This window comes from Mesoplodon mirus (assembly GCF_964341445.2).
Source record: "Mesoplodon mirus genome assembly, chromosome: X".
NCBI classification, from domain to species: Eukaryota; Metazoa; Chordata; class Mammalia; order Artiodactyla; family Ziphiidae; genus Mesoplodon; species Mesoplodon mirus.
Window position 1 is genome coordinate 34,155,457 of NC_138981.1, and position 18,746 is coordinate 34,174,202.

The window sequence follows — 18,746 nt, forward strand, 5'->3', positions numbered from 1 at the left end:
AATGCAGGGGACACGGGTTTGATCCTTGGTCTGGGAAGATCCCACATGCCACGGAGCAGCTAAGCTCGTGCAGCACAACTACTGAGCCTGTGCTCTAGAGCCCGTGAGCCACAACTACTGAGCCCGCGTGCCACAACTACTGAAGCCCTTGCACCTAGAGCCTGTGCTCCGCAACAAGAGAAGCCACTGCAATGAAAAGCCTGCGTGCAGCAGTGAAGACCCAATGCAGCCAAAAATAAAAAATAAATAAATTTATATATATAAAAAAAAGATTTACTCTCAACAGATTTCAGGTATACAATACAGTATTGTTAGCTGTAGTCATCGTAGATCCCCAGAAATTATTCATTTTATTACTGAAGGTTTGTACCCTTTGCCCAACATCTCCCCATTTCCCCCACCCCCTAGTCGCTGACTACCACCATTCTAGTCTTCGGTTCTATGAGTTTGACTTCTTTAGATTTTACATATAAGTGAAATCATGCAATATTTGTCCTTCTGTGTCTGGCTTATTTCACTTACCATAATGTCCTCCAGATTCATCCATATTGTCACAATGGCAGTATTTCCTTCTTTCTTATGGCTGAATAATATTCCATTATATATCACATTTCTTTATTAATTCACTCATTGATAGACACTTAGCTTGAATTGCATTTACTCTGCCTAGGCAATAGAATTGAATTATGAGCATTAATAAAGCCAAAATAAAATTCTCTCTCTCTCCTTCTCTCTCTCTACACATACACACAGACCCTGTACTTAGACACTCATACACCTGCACACAACAAACTAAACAAATCACTGGACACTATATGGTATAAATGACTAAGATCTTGGATAATTTATCATTCACAATAATCACAAATTAATTTTATTCTATGTTTATATCTGACAAAATTTTGTATTAGAATCTAACAAATTGAGTTGCTAATAGGTTCCAAAATTATTCAGGTATAAAGCTACCATGACATCTCATTTCCTAAGGCTGAGAACGTATATTTTATATTTGACTTTTCGGACTTAAAGTATCTTCATTGAATCTCTCTATATATCATTAGGTTATTTGTAATATCTCTGTGATTTGGGCATTTGTTAGAGTATCTTAAGATAGATGATAGTGTTTAGTTTTGAACATATAATGATGTTCAAGTGACAATTGCTATGGCCTGAATACATGAACAAGCAATATGCTTTTATTTTTTAAATTTTTATTTGGAAATAATTATAGACACACAAGAAATCACAAGAATAATACAGAGGTCTGTGTACCCTTCCTCCCTCCAGGTCCCACAATGACTATATCTCACATAGACTATATCTTGCAATATCAAAACCACAAAATTGACATTGGTACCATGCAATTAAGGACACTACACGTTTATTCAGATTTCACCTATTTTTACATACATAGATTTGTGGTATGTGTGTGTATGTATGTATGCAGTTCTATGCATTTTTTCAAATGTATAGATTCATATAACTATGATAACAATCAAGATTCAGAAAATCCCATCATGACAAAGAAATTCCCTTTTACTACTCCATTATAGTCATATTCTTGCCTACATCCCTAACCCCTGGCAAGCATTAATCAGTTCTTCATCTGTAAAATTTTGTCATTTCAAGAAGGTTATATAACTGTAATCACACAGTATTTAACTTGTTGTCTGTACCTGTTGGCTTTTCTGGGCTGTGAACTTCTCTAGCACCCTGTCTGGGGCACACAGGAGGCAAAATGAAAATGAAAACCCAGGGAGCTCCCTGCCGTGCTGTTCTTCAAGTCCCAAGGACCCTAGCAAATTTGCCTCAGTCTCCCCAACATTTTGGAGGGTCTTTTTATGTTTGTTTTATGTATTATATATAGGGGTTTTCGCTGTAGGAAGAGCAGAGAGAAATACCTCCATTTTACCTTTTCCAGAACTGGAAGTCCAAACTTGCTTTTAGAAACAAAATTATATTTGCCCTTTGATGACAGCTCACACACACACAGACGCACGTAAGGAGAGCTGTTAACAGTGGTTGTGTTAGAGTGGCAAGATTATTCTTCTCTTTTACCAATATTTTACCATGACATTTACATTACTTCAAAGAAGACAAAATTAAATTTCTTTTTTTAAAAACCACTTTATTGAAGTATAATTGATATATAGAAAACTGCACATATTTTAGTGTATATAGTTTGATGAGTTTGGACATATTTATAATGTGCTTCCAAAGTGTGTTTTATGGTTTTTATTCATCTAAATACTCTTTAGCTAGACTCAGCTTTGCTTACTTTCCTACCACCGTTGCCAGCTTCTCTATTTAGCAGCTCACAGCTGATTTTTCTTTTGAGAACGTTGATATATTTAAAGAGGTAAAATACTCCATCTTTTTTCTGGTGTGTCAGTCAAGGTCCAACCAGAGAGGCAGGACCAATAGGAATTAATGTTAAGAGATTTATTGCAAGGAATTGGCTTACACAGTTGTGGGAGTTGGCTAGGCAAGTTCAAAATCAAAAGGGCTGACCATTAGGAAAGGCAGACTGAAACTCTGGAACATGACCTGAAGCTGCTGTATGCAGGCAGAATTTGTTCTTCTTCAAGGAAGGCCGAGCTCTGCTTTTAAGGCCTTTCAGCTGATTAAATCAGGCCCATCCCAATTATCTTTGCTGATCTACATTATTTAAAAATCATCTGTTTATGGACTTAAATCACATCTACAAACTACCTTTATAACAACATCTAGATTAATGTTTAGATAAATGGGGACATTAGCGTAGCCAAGTTGACACATCCAAAAGACAACACACTGAATAATCTAATACAAAATTTGCTGCTAATAAATATTTTATTTCAAATATTTCAAAGCCAAGTATCAAAATTGTATCAGAGAATAGATCATGTTGAAAATGTTACTTGAAAATGAAGAATGTTATTTAATCATTGGGTGTATACAAGATGGGGCAGAAATTGAATTCTGGGATAACATATCTTATGGTTTTGAGATTTTTTAAAAACAGGAAAATGATATCGTGAAAAATGCCTACAAAATGTTCTTTGTAATCAATAATATTGTCTTAGCTATCTTTTTATCAAAATTAGTGTCTTATGTAATCTATGAAATTCAGTATTTTTAAAAAATTAATTTTAAACAATTACATTTAGGAAATATTTTAAATAATAACATGATTTTCAGTTAAAAATATAAGATTCAAAATTTTATACATATGTTATAAACTCAGTGCTAATAGTAATGTTAATTATTGCTAAAAACCCATAATCAACACTTTATATTAGGCCTCCTAATATGTGCCAAGTACTCTAATAAGTGTTTTATATAAAATATATCTAATCCTCATAACAGCCCTATTAGGTATTATCATCTCCCTATTGAAGAGGAGAAAATTGAAACTCCCAAGAGTTTCAGTAGCTTGATGGGATTAAATCTAATCCTTTCCATGTTATATGTTCTGGTGTCGATTATCAATTTATTACCTCTCAGTTCCAGATGCACCATTTTAGACTGCTCTGGGAAAATGAATGTGGGTAATTTTTCTTTCGCCGGCTGACACAGAATCTTTCTCAACAGAGGGCGCTAGAGATACACTGCAGGAGGAACCGTTTTTGCTTCCGGGTTCCAGTGTGCTGGGTCCTCTGGCTCCTGTAACTACAGCACAGGCTGTTTCTCCAGTGCCCAGCTCTTGCAGTATGTGGTGGGCAGCAGAAGGCAGCAGTAAGTAGTTCCCCACAACCTCCCTCAAGCAGTTGTGTAGCAGAGTGTCTGAAGAGACACTAAGCCATGAACTACTTTTCTCCTCACCCTAGAGGGAAGATTTCCAGCAAGTGTTTCTGCCAGTGTCCTACAACAGCAGATTCTCTGTCATTTAGTGACCCATGCCTGCACTCTCTCCAAGAAGGTCTGGATCTCAGCCCTGGGGGAGAGGCAACTTCCTGGTGTGCTCTATCTTAGCCTTAGCATAGTAGCTGATTTTTTTTTAGCATAGTGGCTGAAATTTATATATAAATTGTTTTATATTTTTTAGTTATCTTTCCTCTTTACTAGCTAATCCATCATCACACCAATCCCATTATAGTTAATGATTCTTTATATTAATCTTCCACTGTTCAAGTTACTGTCTTGTTTCCTTATCTTGGTTGAATCCAGACTGATACATACTTGGTACTTGGTAGTGATTCCAGGAGATAGATCCTCAAAGATAGGATTTTGGTTTGGTCATGCCTTTGGGCTTGGGCACAGTGCTGAGTTCTTTGCCAGTGGGAAACAGGATGCTAGTAAAACAGCATGCAGTGGCTTCACAATTAATCCAGCTTTCGCTTGTGGTTGATTGTGATGAAATGCCAAATGAAACTTGTGCTTTGGGAGCCCAAGTGGCTGCTGCACTTGATTATTATGGCAGTAATGACTATTGAAGGGACTATGATATGGGGTAGATTCTTTTGAGTTCGCTTGCGTGCTCACAAAGAGAAAATGAGAGTTTCCTTTTCATTCCTAAAAGAAGCTTTTACTTCTGTGGTCACAGGGCTGATGCTGCTGAAAATCAAATGCAACATTTCATTGTGTGGGTTACTGAATCACACTGACAGTTAGAGGCTTACCAAGTTTGTCATGTGAAAGTCTGGGCACTGATTGACAAAGAATGGGATCCTGAAACTTGGAGTGAAAACAATAGGCTGGATCCATATGAAACTGACCATCTCAAACCCCAGCCTTGGGCTTTCTAAAGCATCCATCACAAAACCTGTGGGCAAGAGCCAACAAGCCAGGCTTAGAGGTGCATGTGATGAAAGGGACCATAGGCTACAGACTTTACCTGTAGTAGTGCTCTTTCAACATTTTCAGAGGTGGAAGGTATCACCTTATAGGATCAGTTCCAGAAACTTGTCAGTGGATAAGAAAACCCTGAGAGAGTGCATCTCTCGTGAAGAGAAAAGAGACCTGTCCTCTGTAGGATAAGTGGAGGGAGAACCCTGAGGAGGGCAGAGAAATAAGATGAAATAGGAGAAAGGGGTCTTGTGGAAGACAAGGTAGGAGGGTGTTTACAAATCATAGAAGGGGTCAATGGTATCAAATACCGCAGTAAATTCCATTAGTGAAAAGACTGAAAAGTATCCCCTGGATTTGCCCTTGGTGAGTTTTGCAAGAGTAGTTTGAGGAGAGTGGAGTAGAGGGTGGAATGAGAGATGAGGAGATAGGGATCCAGACTATAGTAAATTAACCCAGCTGTGATAAATACTCCCTTTGAGTTTGCCACATGTTTCTTCAACTGGCACAGTAATTCTGAAACACTGTAAGCATTTCCCTTCAGGAAGGAACAAGGTCAGGATGCCTAACATTAACACAAGGATTCAACATAATTCTAGATATTCTAACCATAAAGACGAAGCAGGAGAGAAGAAGGGGAAGAAGAGGCAGAATAAGGAGGAGGAGAAGAGGAAACATTAGTCAGTTACCATTTTGAGACTGATAAACTGTTTACTTAGAAAACCTTGAAGAATAACTGAAAATATGCCAGAACTAATCAGAGAAGTTCAGTAAGAGAATCAGATGCACGATGAAATGGAAATAAATAAATTAAGCTGTCTTTTGGACTAGGAATAACTAATTAGAAAGAATAATGGAAAAATATTCTCTCAATACTTATGCATATAAAGATAAACTTAAATGGAAAAACATGCTTTCTTGAATGGGAAAACTCAGTATTTTAAATATATCAGTTTTCCCAAACTTTAAATATATCAGTTTTCCCAAACTTATACATACATAAGGTCATCCCAATTCAATATCATAAAGAGCCTTTTTTCTTGAAACAGGAAAAAAAATATTCTATTGTTTATCTCTTTCATCTAGACAAGTAAATGGGTGAGAAGAGTCAAGAAATCTGTGTAATGGATGTCTTTGAGGTAAGAATTTTTGTACCAAGTAGCGAAGAAGAGTCTAAAATTGCTGTAATTCAAAACGAAAAATTGAAATGCCAGGATTTCAATGGACTGATAGATCAAAAGATATAATTAATTCAGATTCTATAAACAGACCTAAGTACATAAGAGAATTTAGTGTATCATAAAGGAGTCATTTTAAATCACTGTAGACACTGAATGTTATTCTATAAATAGTGCTGGAATATCAGAGAAAATTTAAGGAACAAATATTGCTAGATCCCCACCCCACAGCTTCCATAAGAATAGATTTCAATATTTCTATTATAAATGTGTATGTGTATGAGTTTCCTCTAAGTTCTAAGAAATTAGTCATAAGAAAAACATAGAGAATTATGAAAACAAACGTCAATAAAAAGCTACTGATTGTGGTTCTAGTATAACACTAAATAGATGGAGACAGTCTAAATGTCCAAAGAGTGAATTGGTAAAATATATTAGGGTATATCTATAAAACTGAATAATATAGAGCCATCAAAATGATTATTTAGATATGTATGTATACACATTTTTAAAAAAATGTATATATTAAAGTATGTTTAGAAAAAATACGAATGCTGATAGTGATTACAATTCAGAATGCTGATAGTGATATAATGCCTGTGATATTTGTGCAATTTCTCCCTTATATTTTTTGACATAACTTTTCATTTATATGAAGTAACAAATTTATTTTATAAATGACAGTAATACATTATATAGAAACCATTTTTGTCCATTAACAAAAGCTGCATTTCAGATTATCTGTAAAGAAAATATTTGTATTAGTTAGATATTGCTGCATAACAAATTATCCCCAAATAATCAATTACTATCTATCATAGTTACTATGGATCAGAAATTCGGGAGTGGCCTAGATGGTCACTTCTGCATTTGGGTCTCCTATGTTGTCTCAGTCAGGACTCAGATTGCAGAGCTTCAGTCATGTGAAGGCTTGACCTGGACTGAAAGACCAGATTCCAAGGTGACTCATTCACATGGCTGGGAAGAGGGTGCCAGCTGCTGGAAAAAGACCTTAGTTCCTTTCCTCATGGGATTTTCCACAGGGCTGCTTATGTGTCCTCAGTATATACCTGCCAGCTTCTCCTACAGTGAGCAATCCAAGAGCACAAGGAAGAAGCTGCAACGCCTTTTATGACCTAGCTTGGAAGTCACAGTGTTGTATCCAAAGTATCCCCTGGGTCACAGGTTTGCCCTAGTCAATACTGGAGGGGACTACATAAAGGCATAAATGTTGGGAGGTGAGGATCATTGGGAGCCATCTTGGAAGCTGACTAACATAATTATATAAAGAAAAATAAAAATTAAAGGAATTTCTAAAAATTGCAAGATATAGAATATTTATGTTGTACCAGCATAGCAAATTGATGAACCTTATGCATCAACTGAAATTATTAAAAGTGTTAATTATAGAGAAAATATTTTTAAATTAATATTAGGTAAATAAACATACATATAAATAAATATTAATATATAGGCTATTACCTACTATTTCAAGTGATCAGCAGACAAAGATTGAGGTAAAATAAAGAAATTCAAATGATTATATTTGAGGGTAGGATTATGGGTAGATAAAAATTTTTCTTTTCTACTTTTTTTTAATGTTGCATTACTATTTTTTAGTAAGACATGTATTTAAAACAAAGAAAATTAGTAAGTATTATACTAGAGTTTGTCATTATTAATTCTGTTACTCTATAGTTGAAGTAATGGATTAGTAATTCAAAAATATATTAAAAATATTTTAAAATACAAAATACTAAAAATCAATGGCATCTAATTTACAAGAAAATCTTACAAACATCAAAGAGCAAACATAACCCAGTGATACATATGAAAAAACCAATATCGAGTATGCTTCTACAAAATTTAAGGATTCATCTCTAATAGCTCTTTAAAATATGAGTTGGTCTCAATCCCCAAATTCCGACCGGAAATTCCCTCCCTCACTCCAAGCTCCTTAGAGAAGAATTAATAATTGAGGAATTAGGCAGTCAGAGTAACAAAAGCCTATTAGTCTGCCTTGACCCTGGGGGAAAGATGGAGGTGAATATTCTTTCTCTTTCTCTGTGTGAGGACTAGAGAGGAATTCTATCCCAAAATCTCAGCTTTGGAAAGTTAATACCATTTACCAGACCCACTATTCTAGTGACTGACTTAATTCTCTTATGCATGTGCTAGTTTTATTTAAACCTAATACATTTAGGTTATGTTAAAATTAAGTTAAAAAAATCAACTCTGTAAGTCTTTCTTCATGGTTCCTTGGTCAGAGTCTAAAAGTAGGAGGAGTAAAATGAGAAAGAATGACACATATTTCAAGAGTGGGAAAAGGAAGAATAATAATACAGCTGACACACCTAAGCCTTCAAGATCATGATAAGCTTTGATGGGTTCAGAGATACATATAACTAGTGTTGTGCTATACTCATAAATTCCATGCTAACATCTTGAAATTTTTTTTAATAAAATGAAGAGCTAAATAATATAAAGGGAATACTTTCAGCTCCAGTCAAACGTATTGCCTACTGGACAAAACAGTTGAGTTTTCATTTTTGTTTTTATTTAACATGAACTGGTCAATTCCTCCTCTTGTCATAGAATTTTTTGGAAATAGTTTGTTCTCATAACAGAGTTATAGAAACATAAAATATCAGAGCACTTATTACTAGTTATATAGTTCTTAAAATATGGTTATGGCGATGGAGGAACTACATTTTTTATTTCATGTAATTGTAATTAATCTCAGCTTTCATTTAAATCATCACACATGGCCAGTAGCTACCACGTAAGGATGCACAACTCTATACACTGACCCAGGAGACATGCGAGTGGCCCACAAGGAAAGGAGGGTCTTGAGTAACTTAGAGTAAACAAGCCAGTCGAGCCACAATACCAAATACAACTGCAGTTGTCCACCAGTCCTTTTGATTGTACCCAAACCTGATGCAGCGTAGGAAACGAAAGGTTACAACGAGAAATAAATCAAGTCCTTTATTGCTGATGTGTCATTTTCCTGCTACACAGGTCAACCAAGAGAGCACCCACTGGCTATTTACATTTCCACAAGAAAACAACAGACAACTTATAGCTAGCTATAAATACAGTGAAGGACATCTGAAACGACTAGAAACCAGATAATCAATTTGCCTCACTGGCACAAATTTAGTGAGCAAATTCTCACAGGGTGTGCTATCTCTGCAGGATTTTATATGTTCTTCTCACTGTCTGGCTGAATTACACTCTTATACATGAAGTAAATCTCCCTCTAAACGCATAACAAAAATGGAATGATTTAGAATTTTGAGTAAAAGTGTGACACTCGCCATACAAAGTATTGTAAACAAACGCATTGAGTTTCTTTATTTTGTTTTTAGATCTCATGTACACTTTATCCAGATATTCCAGTGGTAACATTTTGGGGTGGGGTAGGGAATTCCATAAAACTTTTACTTATTTGCATTTATTTAAAATTCTATTTTGTTTAAATTTTCTTTAAAATTTAAATTTTGTGTTAAGAGATTTGTAGAGTCACATGCAATTGTAAGAAATAATACAGAGATGTCTGTGTAATATTTTCCTAGTTTTCCTCAGTGGTAACATTTTGCAAAACTATAATAACATAACCAGCATGTTGACATTGATATAAGGCATTGATATTATTCAGATTGCCAGTTTTACCCATATTCATTTGTGTGTGTGTATGTGTATGTGTGTATTCAATTCTATATAATTCTATCACCTGTGTAGGTTCACGTATCTACCGCTACAGTCAAGATATTGAACGGTTCCAACACCACAAGGATCCCTCCTCTTGCCCTTCTAGAACCACACCCAGCTCTCTTCTGCCTTATCCCATACCTAACCACTGATATGCCCTCTATTTCTGTTATCACTTTAAACATGTTATATAAAGGTTACATATACTATGTAACCTTTTGGAATGGATTTATTTCACTTACCATAATCCTCTGAAGATTTTTCCCAAGTTGTTGTGTGTATCAATAGTTTCTTTTCACTGTTGAGAGGTATTCCACAGTATGGATATATCAGAGTTTATTTGCCTGTTGAAGGCATCTGGACTGTTTCTAACTATTATGAATAATGCTAGTATGAACATTCAGTTATTATGTGAGCCTAAGTTTGCATTTCTCAGGATGAATGCCTATGAATGCAATTTGTTGGTCATATGGTAGTTACATGTTTAGTTTAATAAGAAAATGCCAAACTGTTCTCCAGAGTGGCTGAACTATTTTATATTCCCACCAGAAATTTATGAATGATTCAGTTGCTCTATTCTCACCAGTTTGTGTTGTCATTATTTTTTATTTTAGAAGGTGATGATTTAGTAATCTCATCAACCAGCTCACTAGCACATACATATGCCATTTTCCTGATATAGTTATATTGTAATTTTGTTTGGATCAGTATTCTTCTTTTATATTATTATATCTCAATAAATAATAATCACTTTTAAGTAATATTTTAATTTTCATTTTCATACTTAGCTTTTCATTTTTCCAAGTAATTAATGTTATTTTTGTGTTTTTATTTTGCTTCTATGCGTTTTTCACTAATGTATTCCTCCCAAACCTCCCCTAGTTGTTTAAATAATTTCTCAACACATTAAAACTCATCAAGCATTCTATTCATTCACTCTTCTTGGAGACATCTGTTCTGTTGCCCTCTGACCTTCAATCTTCACTGGATGCTTACTAGGTTTGTTGCATATCTGTTATCTCCCTGAGGTTTTCTATCACCACTCTCTTAAGTTGGACGCCTTATTTCCTGAATACTATTTTTGTTTTCCTTGGCCTCGTTTGAGTAGAACATAATCTCTTAGTTGGTTTCCTGGGAAAAGGGCCTGTGAGGTAAAGTTAAGGCCTTGATTGACAGAAAATACTATCAGTTTACCCACACATTTAATCAGTAGTTTAATTTCATATATAATTATCTCAAACCTTGAAGCCGTTGCTGCAGCATTTTCTAGTATTCGGTATTCTGCTGAAGAAGACCAAAGCCATTTTGATTTCTTGTTCTTTGCATGTGTACTTTCCCCCCCACCACCCCCTTTGGAAACTCTTGGGATTTTCTCTTTACTTCTTTTCTTTGAAATTTCCACATTTTTACCTAGTCATAGATGTGTTTGGATCCATGGTGTTGAGAAATAATGAGACCTTTCAATCAGGAAAATCATATCCCTAAATTCCATAAGATTGTCTTGAATATGCCTTTGATTATGGCCTTTTTTGTTTTGTTTTTCCCTTCTTGGAACACCTACTATGTGGCCATTGGACATATGGATATCTTCTAATCTTATTGTGTTTTTCTGCCATTTTTTTCCATCCCTTAGGCTTTTGAAAGTATCTTCTAGGTTAAAGATTAGCAAACTGCGGTCCATGGGTTTGCCACCCATTTTTCTAAGTAAAGTTCTATGGGAACCCAGCCACATCCATTCTGTTATAACTGCAGAGTTGAGCTGCAACAGATACAATATGCCTTGCAGGCCTAAAATATGTAATATCTGGTCATTTAATACAAAGTTTATTGACATCTCTTCTAAGAGATTTTTTTTTTCAATTTTGTCTTCCAGATTTTCTATCGAATTTCTCATATCTATGTTCATATTTTCAACTTCCATTAATTCTATTTATAGCATCCTGTTCTTAAGTCATGGCTATAATATTCTCTATTATCTTTCTGAAGATACAAATAATCTTTTCTCTGTTCTTAAGATTTTATCATCCAGTATGGTCTCTCTTTAAGTTGTTTATGCCTTATGTCTTTGGTCTCTGTAATGTTAGCACTTTTAAAATGATTATAGGAGAGCCTTGACTACTTGCTCATATTTAAGAGTGAGGCACTAAAATGCTGAAATTTCTGTACACATAGATGAATTTTGTAAATTGTGGGCTTTCCAGAATCGCAGTCTAGTAAGAGTGTTTTCTTAGGGAAATGTTGTACTCAAAGGCAATGCCCAGTGGTAGTGTTTCCCCTTGGAGTACTCAGATTCCTTCCAGCTTTTATAAGCTTGCTGCCATGATATCCAAATGAGGTAACAGGACTGAGAGCTTTTAACACTCTTTTTAGTACAGTACTCTGCCCTCAACAATGCCTGGTGCCCCCCAGTTGGGAAGTCTCTGTTTTATACTCCTCTGGAAATAAATATTCAATCTTATGCCTGAATACGGGTCAGGGTCAGGAGATCTAAATCTTGTAAATCCCTAGATTTAGACAAATCAATAGATCATATTTTGTTGGCCTGTTTTATTTTACCAAAGTTTTTGTTAAATATTTTTTCTCCAATATTAACATTTTTCAAAGTATTTTATCCAGGTTTTAAACTTATAGTATGTTAAACCTGAATGGTGCTACCACTACCCTTCTAAACCAGGACACATTCAATTCCAAGTATCAGAAAATTCAATGCAAGCAAAATTAAACAAAGGGCATCACTGACCAGCTATAATATAGACCTTTTTTTTTTTTTTTTTTTTTTTTTTTTTGCGGTACGCGGGCCTCTCACCGCTGTGGCCTCTCCCATTGCAGAGCACAGGCTCCGGACGCGCAGGCTCAGCGGCCATGGCTCACGGGCCCAGCCTCTCTGCGGCATGTGGGATCTTCCCGGACCGGGGCACGAACCCGTGTCCCCTGCATCAGCAGGCGGACTCTCAACCACTGTGCCACCAGGTAAGCCCTAGACCTATTTTTTTTATTTGATTCAGTAGATCAAAGATTACAATAAATATGTGTAACTTATTTCAGCCCCAGCTTCATGATGTCAATTGCATCTTTAGAATGCCTTTCTTCTTGGTGACAAAATGTCTAGAGCAGTTCCAGTCATCACATCCACCCACCACAGCATCCAAAAGGGAAGAGCAATGATCCCTTCAGGTAATTCTTTCAAATAGCATAGACATTGTATTCCAAGAGGCCCTCAGCAAACCACTAGTTGAAACTTAATGACCCAAATAGAGTGCTGAACCAATCCTGTCAACTAGGAGAATATCACAGATTAATTGACTTTCCTTGGGATATCTGAATCAGTCACTTTGGCAAGGAAGCAGAATAATCCTGATTGGCTTTCACCAATCACTGTCTGCTCTTAGAGCCTTGGATAGGTTCAATCCCTTCCAAACCTTGTGATTTTTATACCATGGCACAGTGGGGTAGAGGGAAATGTATTTTTGGGAGTAATGACAATTTTCACTTTACTCCCCATCTTTCTCCAAATCAACAATTATAGGTGAACATTTTAATACCCCTTGGCCAATAATTGATAGACCATGTAGGCAGAAAATTGGTAAGGATATAGAAGCCCTGAGGAGTGCTATCAGCCAACTTGTGCTAATTGACATTTATAGAACAATCTACCCAACAGCAGATTGCTCATTTTTCTTTATGTGCACATGAAATATTTACCAAGATAGGCCATATTATGGGTCATAAAACAAGTTTTATTCAATTTAAAGGATTCCATTCATACAAAGTATGTCCTCTGACTGCCATAAAATTAAGTTAGAAATCAAAAACAAAAAGTCTTGAAAATCTCCAAATATTTGAAAACTAAGTAATATACATAATCCATGTATCAAAGAAGAAATCAAAAGAGAAATTAGAAAGTATTTTGACCTTTATGAAAATGAAAAAAGAATATATTATACTTGTGTGATGCAGCTAAAGCCATATTTAGTGGGAAACTTATTAAATTCCTATATTAGAAAAGAAAAAAACAATGTCTCAAATCAATGTCTTCAGCTTCCACTTTAAGAAACTAGAAAAATAAAAGCTAATGAATCATAAAGTAAGCAGAAGAAAGGAAATAATATCAAAACAGAAATCAATGAAATTTAAAACAGAAAAAAATAGAGAAAACCAGTAAAACTAAAAGCTGGTTATTTGAGATGCTTAACAAAAATGATAAATTTGTATCCAGGCTGATCAGAAAAATAGAAAAGACACAATGTCAAGAATGAGAAAGGTGGCATCACTATAAACTCCATAGATATTAAAATGATAAGGAGTTATTATAAACAACTTTATGCTAATAAACAATAATTTACATGATTCTATAAGTTCCTGAAAGACAGAAACTACCAAAGCTCACACAAGAAAATTATAACCCGAATAACCCTATATCTAGTAAATTAATGGAATTTGTAGTTAAAAAGCTTCCCACAATGAAAACCCCAGGTTAACATCACTTCTCTGGTGAATTCGCAAACATTTAAAGAAGAAATAAAACCAGTATCAATAATACCAGTTATGCAAGAACTCTTTCCACAAACTGAAGAGGAGGGAATTCTTGTCAACTCATTCTATGAGGTCAGCATTAATCTGATACCAAAAACTAGAGAAAGACACCATAAGAAAGAAAATTATAGGCCTATATCTCTTATGAACTTATTTATTCATTCTTTAGCTTTCAGGAAAACATTAATCACCTCTTTAGTGCAGCCTTTGTGATTTCTTTGACTAGTTAAATCTCCTTAATTTATGGTCTTATAGCAGCACATACCTCTTCTTCATTAGACTTATATCAAATGTATTTATTTTATGATAATATGTAATAAGAATCTTTCTCCCACACTAGACTGTAAAGTTTTGTTAGGGTGAGAATGTCCCTAGCCTGCTTCTGAACATTTTTTTCACAACTGTTTAGCAGAGTATCAGGTACATAGAAAGTGTTCAGTAACATTAAATATATATTTTTGAACTAATGAATGACAAGTTGTTGATGAGATGCTATTGCCATCTATTATGCATAGTGGTGATCTTGGGATGTGTGTAGAATGGGATGAAGGTAGTGAATGAGTTAGGGACATAGCTGGTTGGTTACCATTTTATTATTTCACTGGTTCAGAAATTCCCTGCAAAGAGGCTTTCCAATCTATTTTCATATTGTGGCACACGTAGAAAGTACTATCTGTAAGTCACTTTGAGATGTGATACCCTGAATAAAAACATTCTTGTCAGTGAGTAATTCGACTCCCTCTCCTCCCCCCATTCTCTTTCTCTTTGTTTGTGTACATATGTACATGCAACACATACACACACACATATGTTTCTGTGGAACACTGGAGATTGAGTGAGAACTAAATTTTAAAGCGTCTGAACCCAGAAACATTTCTCTTTCTCTTTTTCTCTTTTTCCAGCAGCTTTTCTCTTATCAGAAAATTTAAAATTATTTTACTTAACATGTATCATAGGATCCCTTCACACTACATCAAGAAAGTCTTGGTATCATAATTTCTTTTTTAATTTTATTAATATAAAAGAAATGTCTGTCATTTGTGAAAACTGCATGTAAATCTGGTTACAAGAGAGATTATTGAAGGTTAAGCTAAAAAAGAAAGGGTAATAAGGAGGAGAAGGGGGAGAGGGAGGGTTGGGGAGATGAGGAAGGAGAGAGAAAATAAGAAAACTTTCAAAAGCTCCTTCATGGGGGTAGGAGGACAGAGGAGAGAGTTTCTGCTATATGCTTACAGGGTTGAAAAAGGTAGTTTATACAACATTGACTTATATGATGGAATTGGATACACTACAAGTTATATTTTCTCCAGCTATTTAACAGGAACAGAACTTCCTTTTCTCACCCTCACCTCCCCATGCCTGCCCCAAAGTTGTAATTGCTGGAATTCCTGGCAGACTTTAGCCTCAGAAGTGTCCTTTTATTTATACGTATTTTTAATATTTATTTATTTGGCTGGGCTGGGTCTTAGTTGCGGCCTGCGGGATCTTTGTTGTGGCATGTGGGATCCTTTAGTTGTGGCATGTGAACCCTTAGTTGCGGCATGTGGGATCTAGTTCCCTGATCAGGGATCGAACCCGGGCCCCCTGCACTGGGAGCACGGAGTCTTAGCCACTGGACCACCAAGCAAGTCCCTCAAAAGTGCCCTTTTAGAGACCTGCTCTTTATTATGAAAAATCAGCTATTTATAAATTTATAGATAAGGAAAGGATACTGAAAATGAATAATCAAATCATATATACATAGATACATATTTCTTTTAGAACCAGTAATTGAAAAGATTTTTTCATTACCTGTTTTACAGGTTTTTCCTCCCCTTTGGTTACAGAATGGGTTTTTTAAATGTTCTCATTCATTTTGCCAGTCTCATAAGCCCTTTAGAAACAGATTTTTAAAAATTCTATTTCAAATAAGTAACACCAAAGGGGTTTTGGGATTCACTGGGGTCAAACAGGAAAATAAAGTACATATAGAGGTATAAATGAGTTGAGGAATGAAAGAATCTTAAATCATTTGATGAACGATACCTTTCATAATCACCCCTTTGGAGCTTTTTTTCACATTGATTTCAGCCATCAACTAGTCACATTTATCAGGTCCTGATTTGATGGTGGTTACATTTTGTTTTGTTTTGTTTTGCATTATGCGGGCCTCTCACCGTTGTGGCCTCTCCCACTGCGGAGCACAGGCTCCGGATGTGCAGGCCCAGCGGCCATGGCTCACGGGCCCAGCAGCTCCATGGCATGTGGGATCCTCCCGGACCGGGGCACGAACCTGCGTCCCTTGCATCGGCAGGCGGACTCTCAACCACTGCGCCACCAGGGAAGCCCCAATGGTGGTTACATTTTATACTTCAGTAAACATCAATATCTTATAGCCCAATAAAATTTGATACAAAGCCTATACTATGAGACTAGCCCTGCCTAAAGCCCTGGTGTTATGTGGTTCACCAATCAAATACTGAACTCAAATAAAAGAACAGAAAGAAATGGCAGTTTTTACTTCAGCAAAAGCATAAACTTAAAGGGAGAAATGACGAAAATGGAATTGAAAATGTAGGACAAAGGGAATGGGCAGAAATGAAGAGTATGTTGAAACTGTGAAAAAAGAGTGGAAAATAATTAAAAGAATAGTAATTATTATTAATAAAAAATTTCAAGCAGTTTCCTAGATATACTAAATGATAACAGAGAAATGCAATTATGAATACAAATGGAAGAGAAAAAAATAGATAAATCAGTGTACAAAAGTGATAATGTATTTGACAGAAGTACTGAACCTCAACAAGAAATTCCCAGGGTAAAAACAAGGGAAAGTGCTATTGAGAGAATTTATGTTTAGTTGTTAACTGCAGCTAACCCAGCACTAAATAAAACTTTTGAGGGACCATATTTTGAAATTCTTTTTTTTTTTTAAAGAAGATGTTGGGGGTAGGAGTTTATTAATTAATTAATTTATTTTTGCTCTGTTGGGTCTTTGTTTCTGTGTGAGGGCTGTCTCTTGTTGTGGCAAGCGGGGGCCACTCTTCATCACGGTACACGGGCCTCTCACTATCGTGGCCTCTCTTGTTGCGGAGCACAGGCTGCAGACGCGCAGGCTCAGTAGTTGTGGCTCACGGGCCTAGTTGCTCCGTGGCATGTGGGATCCTCCCAGACCAGGGCTCGAACCCGTGTCCCCTGCATTAGCAGGCAGATTCTCAACCACTGCGCCACCAGGGAAGCCCGTATTTGGAAATTCTTATTGGAAATTATTCAATAAATGATGTTGGGGTTTTCTGGATTGATATCTAACTTTTATACCAGGATAACTTTCATATGGATGTAAGATGTAAATGTTGTAAACAAAACAATAAAATGCCAGAAGAAACCATGGAAGAACTTGTGTATAAGGAAGGCCTTTCTAAGAGCAAATAAGAATACTTTTTTAAAATCCTGAAGCCATAAAGCAGAAAGCATTAAAAAGTATTTAAAAGCAAAAATATATTATAAATTCAGCCGAGTTCTTTCCTAACCCTTCATATTTTCATACTGGAAATTCATGATTTTAGATTGTTTTATTTTAGATTGTTTGTCTTCTCCTTGATTCCTTTAGATGTCCTTATCCAACTCTGCTGAATCTTTCTTGAGATTGATCAACATCACTTCAGGTAGGATGGGAGATGGTCCTGAAGGAGGGTGAGATAATGCAGTAGTGACTATCCTGTTACTGTCAAGTGAGGCCTGTTCTGCTGGGATGTATTATACTGGGTAATTGACTTTTAATTCATTGTTTCACTCAGTAACCTGTAATTACTCAGAAAGCAAAGGTATTATTTGACACCAGGTATTTGTGCCCAGTAAGCATGAGGGGCAAAGGCAGAGTCATCACAGCAGTTTGGTGGTGAGAAGGGTTGGTAGGAGTTTTAGATGGCTAAAACAAGGTTTTGTAAAAGTTACAAAGCTCTGTCTACTAGCATAGTGTTATTGAAACTGGTCCTCTTCATGGAAACATGTCCTTCTGAGTTCCTGCCTTGTGTTGTTGTCTGTATTGATTAGGTTCAGCTATTCTAAAGGGGCTCAAACCAGTAGTGGATTAAACAAGATTTAGTTTTAACTGTCTCCCAAATAAAAATCCCAGCTGGGTTGGTGGCTTTGCTATCCAATTTCAGGGCCCAGGCTTCTTCTATCTTCTTACTATATTTACCTTAAAGTGATCAGATGAACCACTGTCATACTTACACTGAGCCAGAAAAGCAGGATAAGAGGAAAGAGAAAGCATCTCCCCTGATTTTAAGGCACTACTTGAAGGGAATAATTTAGAAGCAGCACACATCAGTTCTACTCATACTCAGAACTTATTTGCATGGCCATATTCAGCAGGAAAGGAGGCTGTAAAATGTAGAAAATGTAGTCTTAATGTGTACAGCCGTATGTTATCTAAAAATTCTACCACTAAAGAAAAGGAAAATGGATACCAAGGCACAATTAGCAATCTCTGCAATGATGTCTGTGTGTAGTAAGACACACTTGTTATTAATGATAGAGGAACTTGTGTCCTTTGACCTGGGTCAGTTGGTG

The 18,746-nt window shown here is 35.9% G+C and overlaps 1 protein-coding gene across 1 annotated transcript in view; it reads left to right on the forward strand.

Moving 5' to 3' along the window:
• Positions 1–6,771: 6,771 nt before the first annotated feature.
• The window catches only part of CFAP47 (cilia and flagella associated protein 47), a gene marked incomplete at both ends in the record, with an annotated part of 304,526 nt that continues 292,551 nt past the window's right edge, over positions 6,772–18,746 (forward strand). The window contains 1 exon segment of the mRNA XM_082609208.1: positions 6,772–6,906. Coding sequence (XP_082465334.1) covers positions 6,772–6,906 — 135 coding nt within the window.